General features: G+C 35.9%; 1 protein-coding gene and 1 pseudogene across 1 annotated transcript; both read left to right on the top strand.

Annotated features, from left to right (window-relative positions):
• Positions 1–7581: 7581 nt before the first annotated feature.
• Positions 7582–7680, top strand: LOC132305858 (small nucleolar RNA R71; annotated as a pseudogene).
• Positions 7681–16362: 8682 nt separating this feature from the next.
• LOC132304802 (probable transcription factor At2g01370) lies at positions 16363–18541 on the top strand. Its single transcript, XM_059802521.1, has 3 exons — positions 16363–16395; positions 17298–17508; positions 18201–18541. The coding sequence occupies exons 1-3, from the start codon at positions 16363–16365 to the stop codon at positions 18539–18541; spliced, it is 585 nt and encodes a 194-aa protein (XP_059658504.1).
• Positions 18542–20682: the final 2141 nt, after the last annotated feature.

Consider the following 20682-nt stretch of genomic DNA (forward strand, 5'->3'; position numbering starts at 1 on the left):
TAGGGTGGTACAGCTAGATAAGATCTAGCATATGGATAAGGACAAAAAAGTTCGATCGATTTGAGAATGATGTTGGATCGATCGAACTTTTGGGATCTTTGAAGATGACATCATGGCTTGGATCTATCTTGGAGTGCTGAGATCGATGAAAGACGGATTAATCGAACTTTTCTTGAGATCGATCGAAGTTACTGAAATTCCAACTTTTGCTTCATTTTGCTCTACTTTGCTCCCTTTTTTTATTCATCCCAGAATTACTTCATTTCTGCTCTTATTTGGCTGAGTTAGCTTATTTTGGGGATAAGTACCTGAAAATGGAAATAACACAAAATCAATATAAGATGGGAAAATAAGATAGATAAAGGTTCTAGAATACCTAAGCTTAAGGGGTTTAAATGCGCACTTTTCAACGATCATCACACCCTAAAACTTAAATATTGCTAGTCCCTAGCAATGAACTAGAAGATAAAGGAATGAAATAAACAACTATACAACTATGAACTAGAACGTAATAAATGGATAACGCCACTTTCATAGGGAACATAATTACATTCAGCATATGCAACAAGCCTTTTAAACCCCTAGGTTACCCCTAGTAGACGAGTGAAGTCTCGTGAGGGTTTCTAGAAATGATACCCACAAACATTAAACTCATTCTCACAAAAGAGGCACCAATATTGCAAACAAGCATTGGGAGAAAACTACCTCAAGTATGCAATTTTTCAACCCTTTTCAAGCAATCTCCCAAAATTTTAACATCAAGTAAGCAAAAATGCTGCTCCACACATCAAGAAAATGATCATGCAAATCAAAACAACTCTAGAATCCTTTTTGAGTGGGCCGACATCAAATATGTTGCTATCTTAGCCAACTAAAGAAATGATCACATCCTTACCCTCAAACTAGCACACAAATCTAGTACCGATCATCAAGACAATAAGTGGACCTTTTATTAAAGCTTTATTGTTCTAGGTGCGCTTATTCTTTTCAATCGATTTTTTTTTTCTTTTTTTTTTTTTTTTTTTTTTTTTCTTTTTTTTTAGGATCAAAGATGGAAGCATGGTACAATGTAGTGATCTATTAAGCTTTATAGCGATTCATAAGGTCGAGCGTTAGGTCAATGACTCCAAACCAGACGGCTTTAGGGCATTAGGTGTTCAAACACCCCTACGGACTTACAAGCTCAAATCAACTAGGCTACAAATCAAGACAACCTCTATCTAATCATTTCCCACTTCTCACTTTTTGGGAGAAGTCCTCACTTTTTTATTGCTTTTGCAACCTTTTTTTATTATTATTTTTATTTTTTAACATTCAATTATTAACCTTGAGTTTAGGCCCTCTACCTTTCGGCGTGAGAAGTTCAGTACTTGATAAGGCTAGAATCCCAGCTACTTAGTGAAAAGGGGTTGTTATCCACCTTTATCAAGAATGAAAGCTTTCAATGCACTACTATCTCAATTGGGATATAACCAATTCAATAATCAACAAAGCATGTACCCCACAAATGAATGCTAGTGTGCGCCTGTGCTAGTGTAGAATACTAGAATGAATTTCAAAATAATAGCAAAATCAGAATGATGTGGACCACAAGTACAAGCATGATATTAATCTTTCGAAAAATTTACTCTTAAATGGCATCCACAAGGCATACAAGGAGTATTGGACTCTCAAGTCAAGCAATTTTTAAATTTTAAGCAATATAGTCCTCAAAAGATCAAAATCATAACTAGTTACGGACCAATTATAGAAAATTCACAAATACACAAGTCATGCACAAAATTTTGAATTTAAAAACAAACACTGCAAAACACCATTACCCCCAAACTTAAATGGCACAGTGTCCTCAATGTCCAAAGAGAGTAAAAGGGAAAGAGTATACCAGTGCAACTAAGGTAAAGAATGGTTGGGACAGAAGTATCTAAAGTGGGTGGCATAGCCCCCCTAAACTTGGGATTAACTATGGTTCTAAAATTTTGGCACTTGAATAAAACTCATCAGATAACAAAAGGGATAATAACAGTGCATAATGGACATGCAAGTGTAAATGGGACAGCAACTGAAAATAGAGAGAGGTATAAAGGTGGTCTTGAAAATCGGGAAGTATTCTCTCTCTTACTGATGTCATTGGGATGCACCTGATGGAGTCAAACAGATAGATATAAGAATATGAAAATAGGACATCCAAAAATAAAGTACAGTATATCCAATATCAAAGTCGACAGACACGACTAAAAAAATAATATAACAGTATCAAAAATATGCAGCTATCACAAATATATGAGAGGAGTAAGAAAATATGAAAATCATGAAGAAGAAGTAGGACGGGCAGGTCGCGTTCCACGGATGTCTCTGGATAGATCTCTAAATGTGATCATGACATCCGTGCGGAAGGAAGCAATGTCAGCTCTAATGGAGACAGTCTCTGCGTGGATAGATACCATGGTGTCCTCCAGAGTTTGAAGTCACTCTTCAAAGTCGGGTGTGTGAGCAGGAGCCTCAGATGTGGCTAGATCGGTAGAATCATGATCCTGAGCCTGCTCCTTATCGTGAACGGGTGACCCAACTGGAGAGTGCTGCTCTGCGTCCTCTACAGGCTGCTCTAAATCAATGTCCATGTGTACGGCAACTAGATCGATTGGTATATCGTCCGCTGCCGGGCCTATTGCTGCTGCGTGCTCTTCTGCCTCTAGATCATCAACTGCCTCTACAGCATCATCCCACAGACTCTTGATAAGAGCGTTATATCTCTTATCCCAGTCCTTCTTCTTGAAAGAACAGGCCCCAGACTCAGTCTGTTCCCGTGGCTGGAAGGGATAGCGCTGGTCTCGTAGAATCTGGGTGATGAGGTGGCCAAATGGGAGATATTTAGCCCTTTTGGGCTTGGCTTTGCTGATGTGGTCGACATACAGCTTCATCATGACATTCTAAATGAGCACTGGGATAGATAGCCAATGCCCTATATAAAATGTGTACAGAGTTGTCAGATAGTCGCCGCGCCTCTGTGTCTTGTGGCCGGCCATCAAGATGTTACAGAACAAGACAGAGTCGAAAAACCATAGGTCATCTGGAAGATAGGTCCGGGTGGCATAGGTCTCGCCACCGGCATAGTGACCTGTGAGTAAAATGGCCATGTTTGCATATGATGGCCTGTAGAAAGTGGGATATGTGTCATGTAGCTCTAGAGGGCAGACGTGTGGACATTGGCAAGATCTGGATAATGTGTCCACAATGATGTGGATCGAGTAGCCATCAATGGTGGTTCGTAGTTCTGCTAGGTTACTCGGGGCAGGCTGGAGGTTCTGGAAGAACATCCGGACCAACCTCGGGTACACTGGGTATGAGACAGGGGCTAGTATAGCTGAGATGCCCCTCCGAAAAATATCATCATATGCTGACCGGGTAAGCACCGATCAGGAAAAGAAGTCTTTGTCAAAGACCGACTCATGCACCACTGAAAGGTATAAGTATCTGTATAATGGTCGGTCTAGCTCCTAGGCTGGTTGAGCTGGCGGTGGTGGTGGAGATGGTATGTGCGCAGCCTCAGTGTCAGAGTGTAACCTATTGTCAGATAAGGGAGACTGAGGTGGAGTGGGCTCCTGGGCATGAGATGGACCAGCCTCGTCATCCAAACTCGGCCTGCCTTTGCGGTGATAGTGTCTGCGAGCTATAGTCTTAACCCCAGCCATGGCCTGAAAAATAAAAGGAAAACATGCAAAGGAAGTCAGTGCCGATATAAAGAATTAAAGCACAGTTCATAGAGTTATTTATGTCAAATAGGATAGACAAACAGATAGGAAACATGAATCTATGCAAGTGACCAGGAATAAGTGACATGATGTGAAACATGCTAGACAGTATAAGTATGGAATGCATCCAATGTGAAAAACACAGGCATTGGGCATGTATGAGATAGCATAAAACACAAGAGATGGTGCGTGAGATGTGTGAAACAAATCTGTGAAGTTCGATCGATCACAAAAATGTGAGATTGATGCAAGTTCGATCGATCAAGAATAAGTGAGATCGATCTGCTACAAATCGATCGAATAAAAAGTTCGATCGATCGAATTGTGAAGTGAAACTCGAAAAGTCACAGATCTGTGATGTGAATGGCACGAGGCCTTCATGAGCATGGTCGTGGGCCCATCAACACAACAAATCAACCTATTGGGTCACTTGGTTCGGCCCATTACCCCAAAATCAAATCAAAATCACGAAAAATACAAAAACATATATACATATATATACACATATATACAAAGAGCTCAAAGCTTCATCAATAGAGTTATTCATCATGAAAACAACTTAGATCTATCATTTAGAGCATGTATGCATCAAATCTAAGGTTGAATCCAAGAGATGAGGTTCAGATCTCACTGGAATGAAGAGAGAAGTGGAGATGCGAAGGGGGTGAGATTCGAATCAAGATCCAAGAGGAGAGAGAGTGATTCGATGCGTGGGATACTCGCCGAAGTCTCGCCGGAGATAGAGAAGAGTTGGGATGCAGCGGCGAAAGGGGAACGAGGGTCTGAGATCGATTCTTGTGGAATCAATCGAATGGCCCTGAATCAATTTTTAAAAACATTCCCTTGCCAGTTCGATCGATCGAACTGAATCCTCAGATCGATCGAACTGACATCGTTTTTTCCTCTTAAGTGACAAAGTATTTTTGGGATTTTTGAAATTAAAAATTTGAAAAATAAAAAAAAAAGTAAAAATATTTTTAGGATTTTTTAGAATTTTTGAAAAATATTTATTTATTTAAATTATTTATTATTATTTTTTTGTATATATATATATAAAATAAAAATGACAATAAAAATAATAAAATATATTTATTTATTTATTTTTTGGAATTTTAAAACAAAGTCAAAACAAAGTCAAAATTGAAAAAGAAAGAACAAAGATCGATCTCCCCAAGATCGATCACAGAATATCGTCGATCGATAAAAAATGCATAGAATTGAAGAAATGTTCGATCAATGAGACAGAAAGGCTTTTGGATGCAAGTGGATGCAGGTTGGAAATTATTCTAAGTGTTAGAACTGCAGATCGATCCAAGATGAAGTTGGATCCATTAAAGAAGTTTAAATCGATCTAGCAACAAGTTCGAACGATGGGACAGAGAGCTGAAATATGCAGGTTTTGTTCGAACCATTGGACAGAGAGTGATTTAGATGTAGGTGGGAAGTTCGATCGATCGAACTCATTTTGAGATCGATCGAACTTATTAAATATGCTTAATTTCAACATAAAAGTGCATGCAATCCTAATCACAGTTCCTAGCAATGCATATAAACCCAAAGCCAATATCTAGACTTCGAAAGAAATGAAATTAAAGATAGAAATGAGAGAGGAATAAGGTTTGACACCCTGCTAGTCTTTAACGTCTCTAGTAAGACGTTGGGCTCTTTTTAGCCCAGATCAAACATCTTGTAGTGGATCCCCTCCTCAATGGGGTGATAAGTGCTTTGAACTCCACCTAACAAATGGTTCTTTAAGGAACTTGTTGGATTAAACTCAAAAGAGGTTTTTGGTCCTTGGTCAAGGCAATCTTTAGACTTCCACGCCCTTTCAAAACAAGATTTTGAAACAACTTTCTCTGGTTCAAGGTTGAAGATGGACTTTTTGAAACTTTGGTCTCACACAAAAACTCAATTCCTACACTTTTAAGGTTATGATATTTCTCTACAACATTCACTTCTTCATACTTGTCAAATGAATTAGGGGGTTAGGTTAAAGATATTCAACTTTACCTTCTTGTGGCCAAATGAGATCTTCATTATCCCCGTCCTACAATTAATGTTGGCATTTGCGGTTGCCAAGAAAGGACGGCCAAGGATAACGGGAATTTGGCTCTTAGGATTTGGGACCGGTTTCGTGTCAATGACAACGAAATCAACAGGAAAGAAGAATTTATCAATCTTAATCAGTACGTCCTCGATGATACCCCTAGGCTTTTTGATGGATCGGTTGGCAAGTTGTAAAACTACCGACGTCGGTTTCAAGTCTCCTAAGCCTAATTTGACATATACCGAGTATGGAAGAAGATTAACACTTGCTCCTAGGTCAAGAAGAGCCCGATTAATGATATGATCACCAATGATGCATGAAGTAGTAGGTGAATCGGGGTCCTTAAACTTTGGAAGAGGGTTATGCTGTAATATTGAGCTTACTTGCTCGGTTAAGACCATTTTTTTAGGTGCTTGGCTTTTGTTCTTCCTCTTTTGGGTGCACAAGTCTTTCAAGAATTTGGCATATGCCGGAATTTACTTAATTGCATCCAAAAGTGGAAGATTAACTTTCACTTGCCTAAACACTTCCATGATTTCATTTACTTTGGCCTTTCCCTTGTCATTTGAAATGGATCCTTTTAAGGCATCCAGAAATAAAGCTTTTGGCTCAAAAACCTTTTCAGAAATTTTCTTTGAAGTTTCTTCAATACAAGAAGTTTTCAAATCATTTTGCAAATCTTTCTTTTCAAAATCATTTTTCAACACATTCTCATTTATATGGTCATGCACATGAAATGAAGGAGGAATAGGATATGAAACGGGACGGGTGTTAACTTTTGGTTGTACCGGTTCACTCTCTTCATTGGACATACCTACTTAGTTGTCCACAATCTTTCCACTTCTTAAGGTAGTCACCGCATTGACATGCTCTATTGTGTGACCTTTCGATGAGGAATGAGTCTCCACAACACATTGTTGCTTAGGTGGGGCATTCAAAGGCATTTTCCCTTGTTCTCTTACATTCAAAGTATTAGCTATTTTCCCTACTTGGGTTTCTAGCTTAGCAATGGATTGAGAGTGATAATGAAGTAATTGTGTATTTGGCTCTAAAGTGCCCAAAGCGGTTAAAACTCTCTCTTCAAAAGCGGGACTTCTAATATTTCCTTGGGAATATGATGGTTGATTAGGAAAATGAGAATTAGAGAATTGGTTTCCTTGTGATTGGTATGATGATTTAAAGCCTTGGGAACCTTGGCTTTGTAGTGGAGGTGGAATGTATTTCCCTTGAAAACCGCCTTGGGGAGGATTTGAGCCTTCACCTTGGTTTTTCCAAGAGAAATTCGGGTGATTCCTCCAACTAGGATTGTAGTAATTGCCATAAGGATTGTTCCCTTGATTCACAAATGTTGTATTTACTTGTTCATAATGCTCACTTTGCACATGTCCATGGGGATAATTGGAAGTAGAATGTAAAACACTTGAACAAGTCATACATGTCTCATTAGATGATGATGAGAATGGTTAGGGAAGGAAGATACTTGATTCACCGGAGTTTTGGTTAATCAAAAATTAATCAAACCTTTGAAATAATGATTTCATCTCGGTGGCAATTTCATTGGAGTGGTTGACTTGATGTAAGCCAATACTCTTCATACCACTAGAATTTCTACCATTCTTTGAAGATAAAGTTCGATGCAAAGAATTTTCACTCATGCTCTCATAAAGACGCCACACGTCATCCTCATGCCTATCAATGTAAGAGTCACCCATGGAAGCATCAACCATGCCGTTGTAATTATCCGATAAGATCTTAAAAAAATATTGAACTAATTGCCATTTGGGCATGTCATGATGTGGACACTTCCAAAGCAATTCATTAAAGCGTTCCCATGCCTCATGAAATGTTTCCCCATCCCCATGTGAAAATTCCCTAATTAAAGTTCTCATGGCATTGGTCTTAAAAACTGGATAGTACTTCTTCAAGAACTCTTGTTGCATTTCTGCCCAAGAAGTTATTGAAAAAGGCTTAAGATTGTTAAACCAATATTTTGCCTTGTCTTTAAGGGTAAATGGAAAAAGTTTAAGCCTTAGGACCTCTTCCGACATGTCCGTGTATTTTACGGTGGAACATACTTCAAGAAACTCATCTAAATGCTTATAAGGTTCTTCACTTGGAAGTCCATGATAGTTAGGAAGCATTTGAATGGTTTGTGGTTTGATCTTATAGTGGTGTGCTCTAAATGGTGGCAATTGAATGTATGTGGGTGCATTATATTTATTAAGCACATAGTGATCTCTTAAAGCAAGGGGAGGATTAGCAATTGGAGGTGCAACATGGGCACCTTGATTTCCTTGAATGATGGGAGGGGGTGGAGCATAAATTGGCCTTGGCATTCCCAATGGAACTTGGCCTTGTTGTTGTGGTGGATGAACAAATGGCCTCGGCATACCTAATGGAACTTGCATGTTATCATGATGCACATTGGGGTGGAGGATACCTTGTTGGTCTATGTAACCAAGGTCCTCCACATGGTCCTCATTGTGTCCTTCCATTGATGAAATGGATTGACTAGAACTTCCTCATCCCCTAGGGTTTCGAACAATGGATTCAAGATAAAAATTTAGAGGGACAAGAGTGGGTCTCAATGATCTACGACCATGCATGCACAATGCAACACGACAAGCAATAACAACAAACACTTCACCTTCATAACAAATCAACAATCAACAACCTTCTTCCACATTTAATGTTCCGATACTCCCATGTTATCAACAATATGCAAGAAAAGTAAATTTCCTCCACGTGGGCTCATGATTTATCTAAGAATTGAATTACAAGCCTCCACACGGGCCAACGATTTAATTAGAGATTGAGTAAGAAAAAGTTCACAAAGGTCCTTTAGCACTTCAACTCCAAATTTTTAGCTTTTAGCTTAGAAATTTATTTATTTATTTATTATTTTAGCCTTTTTTTTCTTGCTTGCTTAGTTTCTTTGCTTGGATGCTCCTTTGCTTACTTCCTAGCTCAATACTCCTAGTCAAACAAGAACAAACACAATAAGTAATAAAAATTGAAAACAAAGTAAAGACACGATCAAAAGAGTACTAATTCCTAATTAATTCCACAAATATGACGTTGCCTTCAATCAGTCCCCGGCAACGGCGCCAAAAATTGTGATGATAACCCGAGCGTGTACACAAAATAATGTATAACACTTTGAGTTTGGAAATTAGTGTCAAGTGGGTATCATACTTTAAATTTATAAACCGCTTAACACCTATACTATGTAGTATGAGTGAGAAGGGATCATCCCAAGGGATTAAGGGTCGTATTAGGTTGAGAAATCAAGATTAGGGTTAGTAGGTCGAGTGATCAAAGTTGGTTGAATTAAATTAGATACAAATTAAACTAAAGTAAACAATAATGCAATGAAGAGAATAAAAGAGAGAGAGATCTTGGGGTTTAGAGATCACCACTAAGCATAGCTTTTCTACACCCTTAATGAATGATTAATGAGGGGAAAACATGTATTGCAACAAAGCGTGTGTGTGTGTGGTTGTTCCAACAAGCATAGATGACAAATTAAGCATATATTGTCTAAACAACATGGTGGATAGCACAACATATCAAATTAAGCCATTAATCCTTCCTTTAGGCTCACAATCCAAACACATCACAAGGTTAGAGATAAATGTTACTTACTTTCATAAGTATGGAACATCAACAACAAGTATGGATTGTCCTCCCATTTAGCATCTAAACTACAATTACACTACAATTAAGCTAATGATATGAAATTAAACTAATTAAACTAAGGGAGAGGTACATCCATCAAGAAATGAGTATGAACCATCAAATAAACCACAAGAACATGCCATTAAGCACTATGTCTTGACAATCTCTAGATTTATAGCATTAATACACATAGACATGCATCAACAACACAAGAAATAGAGACAAACACATGAACATCTATTCTAGCATACATAGACATATGGATAGAATGAAATGATCAATTGGAAGCATTAAACCATAAACAAGATTTATATATATATAAGTGTCAAAACAAGTATCATAATACAAATCCCCTCAAAAATATATAAATCAAGAAGTAGAAAGCATGCTTAGGGCTAACTCTAGCCCCAAGAGGATGTCTAGCCACTCATGAATGATGTCTTCCAACCCTCAAGGGCAAGCTCCATGGAAGAAATCTGCTCCTTGGTTGATGAAGAGTCTCCAATGGTGTCTCTAGCCTCCTTCTCTCCTTTTCTTCCTTACTAAGTATTATCTTCTTTAAGTATGTGTATATGTGTAAAAGTGGCTCATATTCCTTATATAGGTAGGTCAAAAATCACCCCAAATGAGTAGGGCTCGTACACCAATAATCCTCTAATGATTGGATATGAGACAACTTTTAATGAGCTGGAATTTGGATTTTCTCAGGATTTGGGAAGTTCGATCGATCGAACTTGTGGTGAGATTGATCGAACATGGCTGAGATCTATCGAATTGAAGCTGGATCGATCCTCAATGGTGGCTATTTTTTGGATAAAAACAAATCTGAGATATTTTGAAGATATTTTTAGGAAAATGACAAAAGTGGTTGGTAGGGTGGTACAGCTGGATAAGATCTAGCATGTGGATAAGGACAAGAAAGTTCGATCGATCAGAGAATGATGTTGGATCGATCGAACTTTTGGGATCTCTGAAGATGACATCATGGCTTGGATCTATCTTGGAGTGCTGAGATCGATGAAAGTTGGATCGATCGAACTTTTCTTGAGATCGATCGAAGTTGCTGAAATTCCACCTTTTGCTTCCTTTTGCTCTACTTTGCTCCTTTCTTTGATTCATCCCAGAATTGCTTCATTTCTACTCTTATTTGGCTGAGTTAGCTTATTTTGGGGATAAGTACCTGAAAATGGAAATAACACGGAATCAATATAAGACGAAAAAATAAGATAGATAAAGGTTCTAGAATACCTAAGTTTAAGGGGTTTAAATGCGCACTTTTCAGCGCTCATCAATTAGTGTAAGTAATTCAAAGTTTTAATAAATAACAATGGTGGCCTTAGCTTAAACCAAGTCTCCTTTTGATTAAAACCAGAAATACCACACACGTGATTCTATCCAGTTTCTATAAGATGTTCATATTTTCTTTAGCACTATTATGGCTATGTGCTCATCTTAGTTTCATGAACATTTACAAGAGTAAACCCTAATAACCCTTGCTAGAAGCGGCACCACTTCTTATGTTTATATAGGAAAAGTTTCAATATGTGTCCCTGCTACTATAGACACTTCAAAATTTTGAACTTCTGTAAGAGTATATAATTCATCCTCAAAACGTAGCAGTCTACACTGAACATCTTGGAAGGGGAAGTTTATATATATATATATATATATATATATATATATTTCTAGTACTTATACAACCATATATCAGTAACTTGTTATTACCCATTAAACTTTGGACTAGTGGTATTCTAATACAAAGTCGGGTTACTATTACTTGTGATTTTTAAGAAATGGTTTCAGCCTCATTCCATTAGATGTAATTTTTACCAAATCTCTTGAGAGTCCTTTAGTAAGAGGATCTGCTAAGTTATTACTTGACTTAACATATATTATGTTAATAACTCTATCAGTTATTAATTGTCTAACATACTCATGTCTCAAACTGATATATCTAGACTTTCCATTATATATTTTATTATATGTTCTAGACATAGTTGCCTCACTATCGCAGTGCAAAGAAATAGATGGCATCGGTTGTGGCCATAACTCTATATCTAATAACAAATTTCTCAACCATTCTGCTTCCTTGCCGGTTGTCGCTAATGCAATAAACTCATATTCCATTGTTGAATGTGTTATACACGTCTGTTTCTTAGATACCCAAGAAATACTCCTCCACCAAATATAAATATCCATCTAGACGTGGACTTATTATCACTCGCACTAGTAATCCAACTATCATCTAAGTATCCTTCTAGTACTGTTGAAAAATCATAATAAAATAGTCCTTGGTCCACTATTCCCTTAAGATATCCAAGGATTCTAATAATTGTTTTTCAATGAATTGTACTAGGATTACTTGTGTATCTAGAAAGTTTGCACACAACAAATGCTATATCTGGCCTTGTAGAATGCATAACATACATCATACTACCTATAACACTAGCATACTCAAGTTGTGCAATTGCTCTGCCAGAATTTTCAAGCATTTTAATACTTGAATCATAAGAGGTACTAGCTTCTTTAATTCCCAAATAATTATATTTAAGAAGTATCTTTCCAATATAATGAGATTGACACAATGCATACCCCTTTTCATATTTCTTTACTTTAATTCCTAAGATAGTATCTACTTCATTAAGATCTTTCATTTTAAAGCATGAAGTTAGATACTTCTTAATTTCAGAAACACCACTCATATTTGTTCCAAAAATTAGCAAGTCATCAACATAAAGACAAATAATAACACCATAATCATTTTTGAATTTAGAATAAATGCATTTGTCAGCATTATTATACTTAAAATCAAATGATGGTATCACAGAATCAAATTTCTTATGCCATTGCCTTGGTGCTTGTTTTAAACCATATAATGACTTTACTAATTTGCAAACTTTCCTTTCATTTCCAGGTAGGACAAAACCTTCTGGTTTTTTCATATATATTTCTTCCTCAAGTTCACTATTTAAAAATGTAGTTTTTACATCCATTTGATGCACATGTAAATGATAAATAGAAGTCAAAGTCATAAGAACTCTAATAGATGCAATTCTAGCCACGGGTGCATAAGTATCGAAATAATCAATACCTTTCTTCTGTTTAAAACCCTTGGCTACTAATCTGGCTTTAAAGGTTTGAATAGATCCATTGGTGTTATACTTTTTCCTAAATACTCATTTAGAATTCACTGGTTTTGATCCTTGTGGTAATTCAACCAAAATTCAAGTTTGGTTTGACAACAATGAATTCATTTCATCATTTATAGCCTCTTTCCAAAAAGCTGCATCTCTTGAAGCCATTGCTTCAGAAAATGTTTTAGGATTATCTTCTATATTCAATAAAATGGGTATTTTATTAAGAACTTTATTTCTATCTCCTTCTACTAGAAATATTATAGCTTGAGATGAAATAAAATCAGGATCTAAAGCCTTTTCTTTTCTAATTCTTTAACTTTTCCTAGGTCTAGTCATTTCATCATTTATTTTCCTTTTGTCTCTAAGAGATGTATTAGATTCCAAATCATTAGATTTTCTTTGAATAGGTTCATACAAAATATCATGACAAAATTTATTTTCTATAAATTCAATATCTCTATATTTAACAATGACATTAGAATTTAAGTCTAATAGTCTATAAGATTTAGAATTTTCAGCATAACCTACAAAAATACTTTTTATTCCTCTTAGACCTAATTTAGTTTTCTTTGGATTAGGAATTCTATAAAAAGCTAAACACCCGCACACTTTAAGATATTCTAAGTTTGGTTTTCTTCCTTTCCAAATCTCATAAGGTGAAATATGTGTTTTTCTAGATGGAATCTATTATGCACATGACAAGCAGTAAGTAAAGCTTTACCCCATAGATTTATAGATAATTTAGCATTCAACAACATAGAATTAACCATATCAACAAGTGTCCTATTTTTTTTTCCGGCCAAACCATTCTGTTATGGAATGTAAGGTGCACTTTTCTGATGTATTATTCCATGTTCTTCACAATAAGCAGAAAAATCATTAGAAAAATATTCATTACCCCTATCAATACGAAGAATTTTTTATTTTCTTTTCCTTTTAATTTTCAATGTTAGCCTCATAACGTTTAAACATGTCAAAAGCTTGATCTTTACTAGCCCTTAGATATACGTAAGTAAATCTAAAACAATCGTCAATAAAAGTTATGAAATATCTTTTTCCTCTTATAGTTAATTTTCATTTAATTCACAAATGTCAGAATGAATTATTTCTAATAGTTGTGAATTTCGCTTGGCTTTAGGAAAAGGTTTCTTAGTCATTTTTTATTCAATGCAAATTTCACATTTATCATTGCAATCACTACAAGAAATAAAACCATGCTTTAACATATACTTTAAAGATCTAAAATTTAAATGTGCTAAACGTGCATGCCAAATAGAAGAAGAACAAACAATATAAGCATAATGACTTATTTTATTAGTACTTAGTTTAATCATTCCATCACAAGCATAACCCTTCCCAACAAAAATTCCGTTCTTAAATAGAATTAACTTACTAGCCTCTAACATAGCTTTAATGCCACTCTTACACAATAAATTTGCAGATACAAGATTCTTTTTAATTTCTGGGACATGAAGAACATTCTGCAATGTCAACTGCTTTCCTGAAGTAAATTAAATTTCAACATTCCCTTTTTCCCAAAACTTTGGCAGAGTTGTGATTTCCCATCAGAACTTCTTAATCATTTACAGATTCATAAGTTTTGTAATGTGATTTATCATTACAAACATGAATAGTAGCCCCAGAATCAAGCCACCAATCTAAAGATTTAGTTGTTGTTGCCATGTTCAATTCAGTAATTATGCCAATTTGCACTGCAGATACCATAGCAACAAGATCTAAAATCTTCTCTTCCATTACATTAGCATTGTTTGAATTGTTAGCATTCTCTTTCTTTTCGTACTTTTTGTACCTACAATCATGAATAAAATGTCCTTTCTTTCCATAATGAAAACATGGTCTAGAAGGATTTTTATTCTTATAAGGATGATTCCTTTTGAAAGTCCCTTTATTTTTTAACTTGAGGCTTTTATGATATTTATTTGATTTGCCTCCATCCACATAATTCACTCTGGAAGAATCTTCAACATAATATTTCTTATCATGAATTCGAGTTTCTTCTTCAATTCGCAAATGCTTTTATATTTCTTCCAAAGTAAATTCTTCTATCTTGTGCAAAAGTTTCTTTCTATAATCATTCCAACTAGGAGGCAACTTTGAAATGATAGCCCCCACTTAGAAGGATTCAGGAAGTACAACTTTCACTTCATGAAACTTTGTGACTAGAACTTGTAATTCATGAACTTGATCTAAAACTGACAAATTATCAACCATTGAGAATTCAAAGTACTTAAATATTAAAAATTTATCTGTACCTAGTTTCTCAGTTTTGTACTTGAATTCTAGTGCATTCCAAATTTTTCGAGGAAACTTCATAGGAGTATAGAGATCGTAGAGTCAGTGTGAAAGTGTGTTCAGAATGTAACCTCTGCAAACCAATTCATCTTCATCTCGTTTCTTCCTATCTTCAATCATTTTCTCTGTATCTTTATCTGTTGACTCTGGGAATGGTTAGAGATTTGGATCTAGAACATATGAGATTTTAAGAATAGTGAGTAGGAACATTAATTTATCCTTCTAATTAGATCCATCAATTTGATCTAACTTCACAAAGTCTTGATTCATAACCTTGAACATAGTATTGTCTGATATAGTCTCCATCTAAATAACACTTTAAGATTGTTAAGATAATTGATTTAGAAATTGTTAGAGATAACCAGACCTTCTCAAGCACACTGATGTCAAACAAAATACAACCTTTGAGGCATGTATTCACTTTCCTTAAAGTGGTATTTGCCCCCACTCAAATTGAGTTTGCTAATGGGTTCTGTAGCAAAACACTCCCAGGAAACAACAAAGTCTGAATTCCTGCAGTTAGCAATACTGAAGGAATTCCCTAAACACTCGTTGAAACTGTTATGACTGGATATAATACAAGAAAGAGAATAGAAAAAATATATTCAGAATATGCTGCACCATCGCTATTTATAAACTTCCAAAAGTTGTAAACTAAAAGTCACATATCTTCTGAATAGTTGTAATCAATTTAAGAGTTGCAAACCAAAAGTCAAATATCTTTTGAATAGTTGCAACCTAAAACCAAAAGTTACATATATATATATATATATATATATATATATATATATATATATATATATATATATTTAACAAAACCTAATTTCTCTCTAATCCATTGATTATTAATTTTATATTTCTTAATTACTCCTAACATCAATCTTGACCTCCGCTTTTCCATCACATGAATGTGTTGTTCACGTCTCTTTTTTATCGCCCAACATTCCACACCATATAAAATAGCCAGCGTTATGATTATTCTTTATTCTTTTCACCCTTAATTTATTTATTATTCGTTTATCAATTAATTCTCCACTATTATTCCTCCACTTTGTCAAACCTACTTCAATTCTACTACTTATAACATCATCAATCTCTCTATCTTTTTGTACAATTGATCTTTAAGGACCAAAATTAATTACTTTCTAGTAATCATTTGGTCTTAATTTTATTATTACAATATTATCATTACCTGTTAAATTTACATTTCATATAGTCCATTTTATTTTTACTAATTTTAAACATTTTGTGTTTATATATCGCCATATCCTCCTATTGTACTCATGTCGGTCCATCACTCAGTGTAATATTGTTACAAGTGGGACTTGTCCCACATCGGATTTGGATGAGAGTTAAAGTATGTATAAATGGGTGGCTATGTAATACTACCTAATAACTTAAACTTTTGGGTAAATGGGTAAGCGCCTACCCGTTATAGATGGTATCAGAGCCAGACCCGATCCTTGATCCGGTATTACAATTGCCCGACCCATGAGTTCAAGACATTCGAGCTAGTGAGCATTTCTCTTATTCCTCGGACATTAAAATTGGTTCAGGCAATCAGATTTAGTTGAGATCAGTAGAGAAGCAAAATTTTTTAACGTCTCTGCCGGACGTTTTTCTTGCATTAAAATTATTTCTTCGGTATCTCATTTTTGGTTCGATGTATATAGTAAAATTAGAGACATTAAAATTGATTGGAGAGATATTTTATGTATATGTTTACTATATAAGCATTTACCTAAATATAAATGAAACATTAAAATTGATATATAAGCAACAATTCTCTTCATGTCATTCCGTTTAGGAAAATTCATCCTCTGTCCAACAATTAAAATTCATCCTCTGTTCAACAAGAGAGTAAAAGGCACCCATATCAGTATGAATATATCAAAAATTGTTGACACATTTTGTTAGTTAGAGGATGAATTTTTGATATATTCATATCATTTTTATTTCACCACATATAGGTGCCTTTTATTCCACCACAAATTGTTGGATAGAGGAAGAATTTTTGATATATTCATATCATTTTTGACAAATTGTTGGACATATGATGAATTTTAATGTTTCATTTTTGATATATTCCTAAACATGCATATATATATATATATATATATACAAGTATGATAAGATACAATCTCTCCAATAATTAAGATTGTATCTTATCAGATTTAGATTTAGATTCTAATTTTGATTCTGAATGATAATCTTCTTCAGAACTAGTTGAATTGGATTTTTGTACATAAATAGTCCTCTGCCTGTTGACAAGAGATCACTAACTATCCAAAAATCCAATTCATCCAGTTCTGAAGAAGATTCTCATTCAGAATCAGAATCTGAATCTTCCACTCTTCCAAACCCTTCCCAAAGCCTTCTGTGAAACGTCCGGTAGAGACATCGGAACAAAATGAGATACCGGAGTCAAAGAGGAAGAAGAGAAAGGTTAACAATGGCCGTCAAGCTATTGAAGAGAAGAAGTCTGTATTTAGTAGGTTCTGGAGCGAAGAGGATGAAATTGCCATCTTGAAGGGAATGGTCGAGTACAAATTGAGTAATAGGGCTGACCCATATACTGATATGGGTGCCTTTTATGAATATATCAAAAATTCTCTTCATGTCGTTCCACTTAGGAAACAGCTGATGGATAAGATTAAAGCATTAAAATTAAAATGCACCCATATGTGGTGGAATGAAGAGGTTTGGAATAGTAGCAATCAAACCAAAAGGCAATTAGATTTAAATTCAGATTCAGATAGGGGTTTGGACGTTTCACAGCAGAATTGTTGCTTAGTTTGCCACAAATTCAAAATACCCCATTTTTCTTTACATAAATCATTATTGTTGCAATGCCGTTTACATTTTCGGGGAAATTAGTACTACAAATCTCTATTGCCGTGATTTGAAGTAAATCAATCTCTCAATCTCACATCTCTCTCTCTATATATATATATATAGTTACCTAAACAAGTATGAAAAGATATAGTCTCTTCATTTCCGGCGAGACGTGAAGAGAATTTTGGATTTATGAATATATATATAGTTACCCAAACATAAAAGGCACCATTATATATATATATATATAGTAAACATATACAATCTCTTGGGCTCATGGGGCTTAGAGACATCGAAAAAAAATGAAACATAAAAATTGATCGGAAGTGCATTAGAGACGTCTCTAATGCATATAGGAAATACCTGACGGATAAGATCAGTAGGATGAAGAAAAAGTACAGGAAAAATGCAGGAAAAGACAAGAATCCGTTTTTCCTTAAGCCCATGAGCGCAAGACATTCGAACTCTCAAAGAAGATATGGGGTAGTGGTATATATGTAGCAGCAGCTAGTGGTGGAATAAAAGTTAGTGGAGAGAATTTTTTGTCCATGTATCCCAGATTGAATGAGTCATTGCAGTGGGTAAACCACGGAGTGTCGGAGTCTGGGAGGAACTTCTTGAAGGAAGGAATGCAATTGGTTGGAAGTGCCAATGCAGAAAATATGAAGGAAAAGTGGAGATATTTGCAGATTCATGAAATGGAGTTATACCTAAAACGTGTTCACTTAATTCATCAGCTGACTAAACTAGTGTTGGATGAAATCAAGTCTGTCAAGTCATAATAGTTTTGGTTGTGATCAGTAGCATTTTTGTTTAATGAGTCGTGAATTTTTGGTAAAATTGGCTGCTTATATTTGGTTTTTGGTTTGATGTAGTAAAATTTTGCTTCTCTAATTCCTTGTTGCTTATATAAATGCATTTTTTATTTTTTTTATTTTTATATTTAGGTAAAAGCTTATACAGTTGTTTAAAATGAGGAAATTATCATTTATTTTTATTTTTATATTTAGGTTGTTTTGAACTCTACTACTATTGGGACCTTGGATAATCTTCTTTCATGACTTAGGTCTTCGATCACTACAACAAACTCTGTAGTTTGCCACAAATTCAAAATACCCCATTTTTCTTTACATAAATCGTTATTGTCGTAGCGCCGTCTACATTTTTGGCGAAATTAGTACTACAAATCTCTATTGCCGCGATGTGAAGTAAGTCAATCTCTAAATCTCTCTCTCTCTCTCTCTCTCTCTCTCTCACACACACACACACACACATATATATATATATATATATATAGTAAATCAATATCTTGAAGGGAATGGTTTAGTACAAATTAAGTAACTGAATCTAAATCTGATTGCCGCTCTTCCAAACCCCTATATATATATAGATTGTAACTCACAATTTTGCCCCTATTCATTTATAAGGGTATTCCGGTAAAACTAGTTTGGCCAAGCTAGAAAAATCATAAAATCCTACCACCGGATCATAAAATGGATGTAACCATTAGATCTAGAACGTCTCAAAACCTTAAGATACACCTAAAGTTCACTTCGTAAAATGACTTCTAGCATTCCATCAAGGTAAGGGGCTAAATTTGAATCTGAATCTGATTGCCGCTCTTCCAAACCCCTATATATATATATATGTAGCGGTTATTTTCAACTAGATACTAAAACAGCAATATAATAGTGATATTAGGAATACAAATACGAAGGAAAACAGAGGAGATGCTCAATGTAGGAGGAGGAAAAGAAGACTAACTATCAAGATAAAGATGGTGGTATGGCGAGTATACAATATCTTATGACAGCTTTCCTCCTCTATGGTTGGTTATTCCTTCATAGGACAGTGCCATTTATAGATCTGGATTCCATTGGTTATTATCCAATGGTTCGTTCTATGCATGGTCCCTCGCATACATTACCCCCAATCTGGATTACGTGAGTAATCCTGAAAATTTAGGAGCCTGAAGGGTCTAATCCTTTCCTCAAGCCTTGCCTTATGTTGCCATGTCACTTCTCCCTTAATCAGGGGCATTAAATGTTGTTTGGCCGTCGGTTGGTCAAGCCTGACACAGCATTAATTGTGATTTTAAGGTTTGCTGTCGTGACATGTATAATCCTATCATCTTGTTAATTGGGCCTTGCCGAGACCGAAGGCACCTCTTGACTCCTCATCCACCAATCCAAACATAGATTCTTATAGCACGAAGACCCTACTTTTGTCTCGTGCTATACGCAATCCCTTGATGGTGAGCCCTCTAGAGCTCTAGCCTTTTAAAGCAGTATTATCTGGCATAACACTAGGATTCGAGGTATTCGAGTGTTGGTTTCTTGAGACCTGATAGGCCTGGTGTGGTGCTAGGGCTTAGGGTACTCGAGGAATGGCTTCTCGAGGCTTATTGGGCCTGGTGCGATTCCAGGGCTTGGTATGCTCGAAGTTTGATCTTTCGAGGCTTGATGGGCCTGGTGCGGTGCCAGGGCTTGGGATGCTCGAGGATCGGTTTTTTGAGGCTTATTGGGCCTGGAGTGAATTCAGGGCTTTGTATGCTCGAAGTTTGATCTTTCGAGACTTGATGGGCCTAGAACGATGCCAGGGCTTAGAGTGCTCGAAGTTTGATCTTTCGAGGCTTGATGGGCCTAGAGCGATGCCAGGGCTTAGAGTGCTCGAAGTTTGATCTTTGGAGGCTTGATGGGCCTGGAGCGATGCCAGGGCTTAGAGTGCTCGAAATTTGGTCTTTCGAGGCTTGATGGGCCTGGAACGATGCCAGGGCTTAGAGTGCTCGAAGTTTGATCTTTTGAGGCTTGATGGGCCTAGAGCGATGCCAAGGCTTAGAGTGCTCGAAGTTTGGTCTTTCGAGGCTTGATGGGCCTAGAGCGATGCTTGGGCTTAGAGTGCTCAAAATTTGATCTTTTGAGGC

The sequence above is a fragment of the Cornus florida genome, unplaced genomic scaffold (assembly GCF_030987335.1).
Source record: "Cornus florida cultivar Cherokee Brave unplaced genomic scaffold, ASM3098733v1 CherokeeBrave_3.0.0_Hap2_Chr04, whole genome shotgun sequence".
Lineage (NCBI taxonomy): Eukaryota > Viridiplantae > Streptophyta > Magnoliopsida > Cornales > Cornaceae > Cornus > Cornus florida.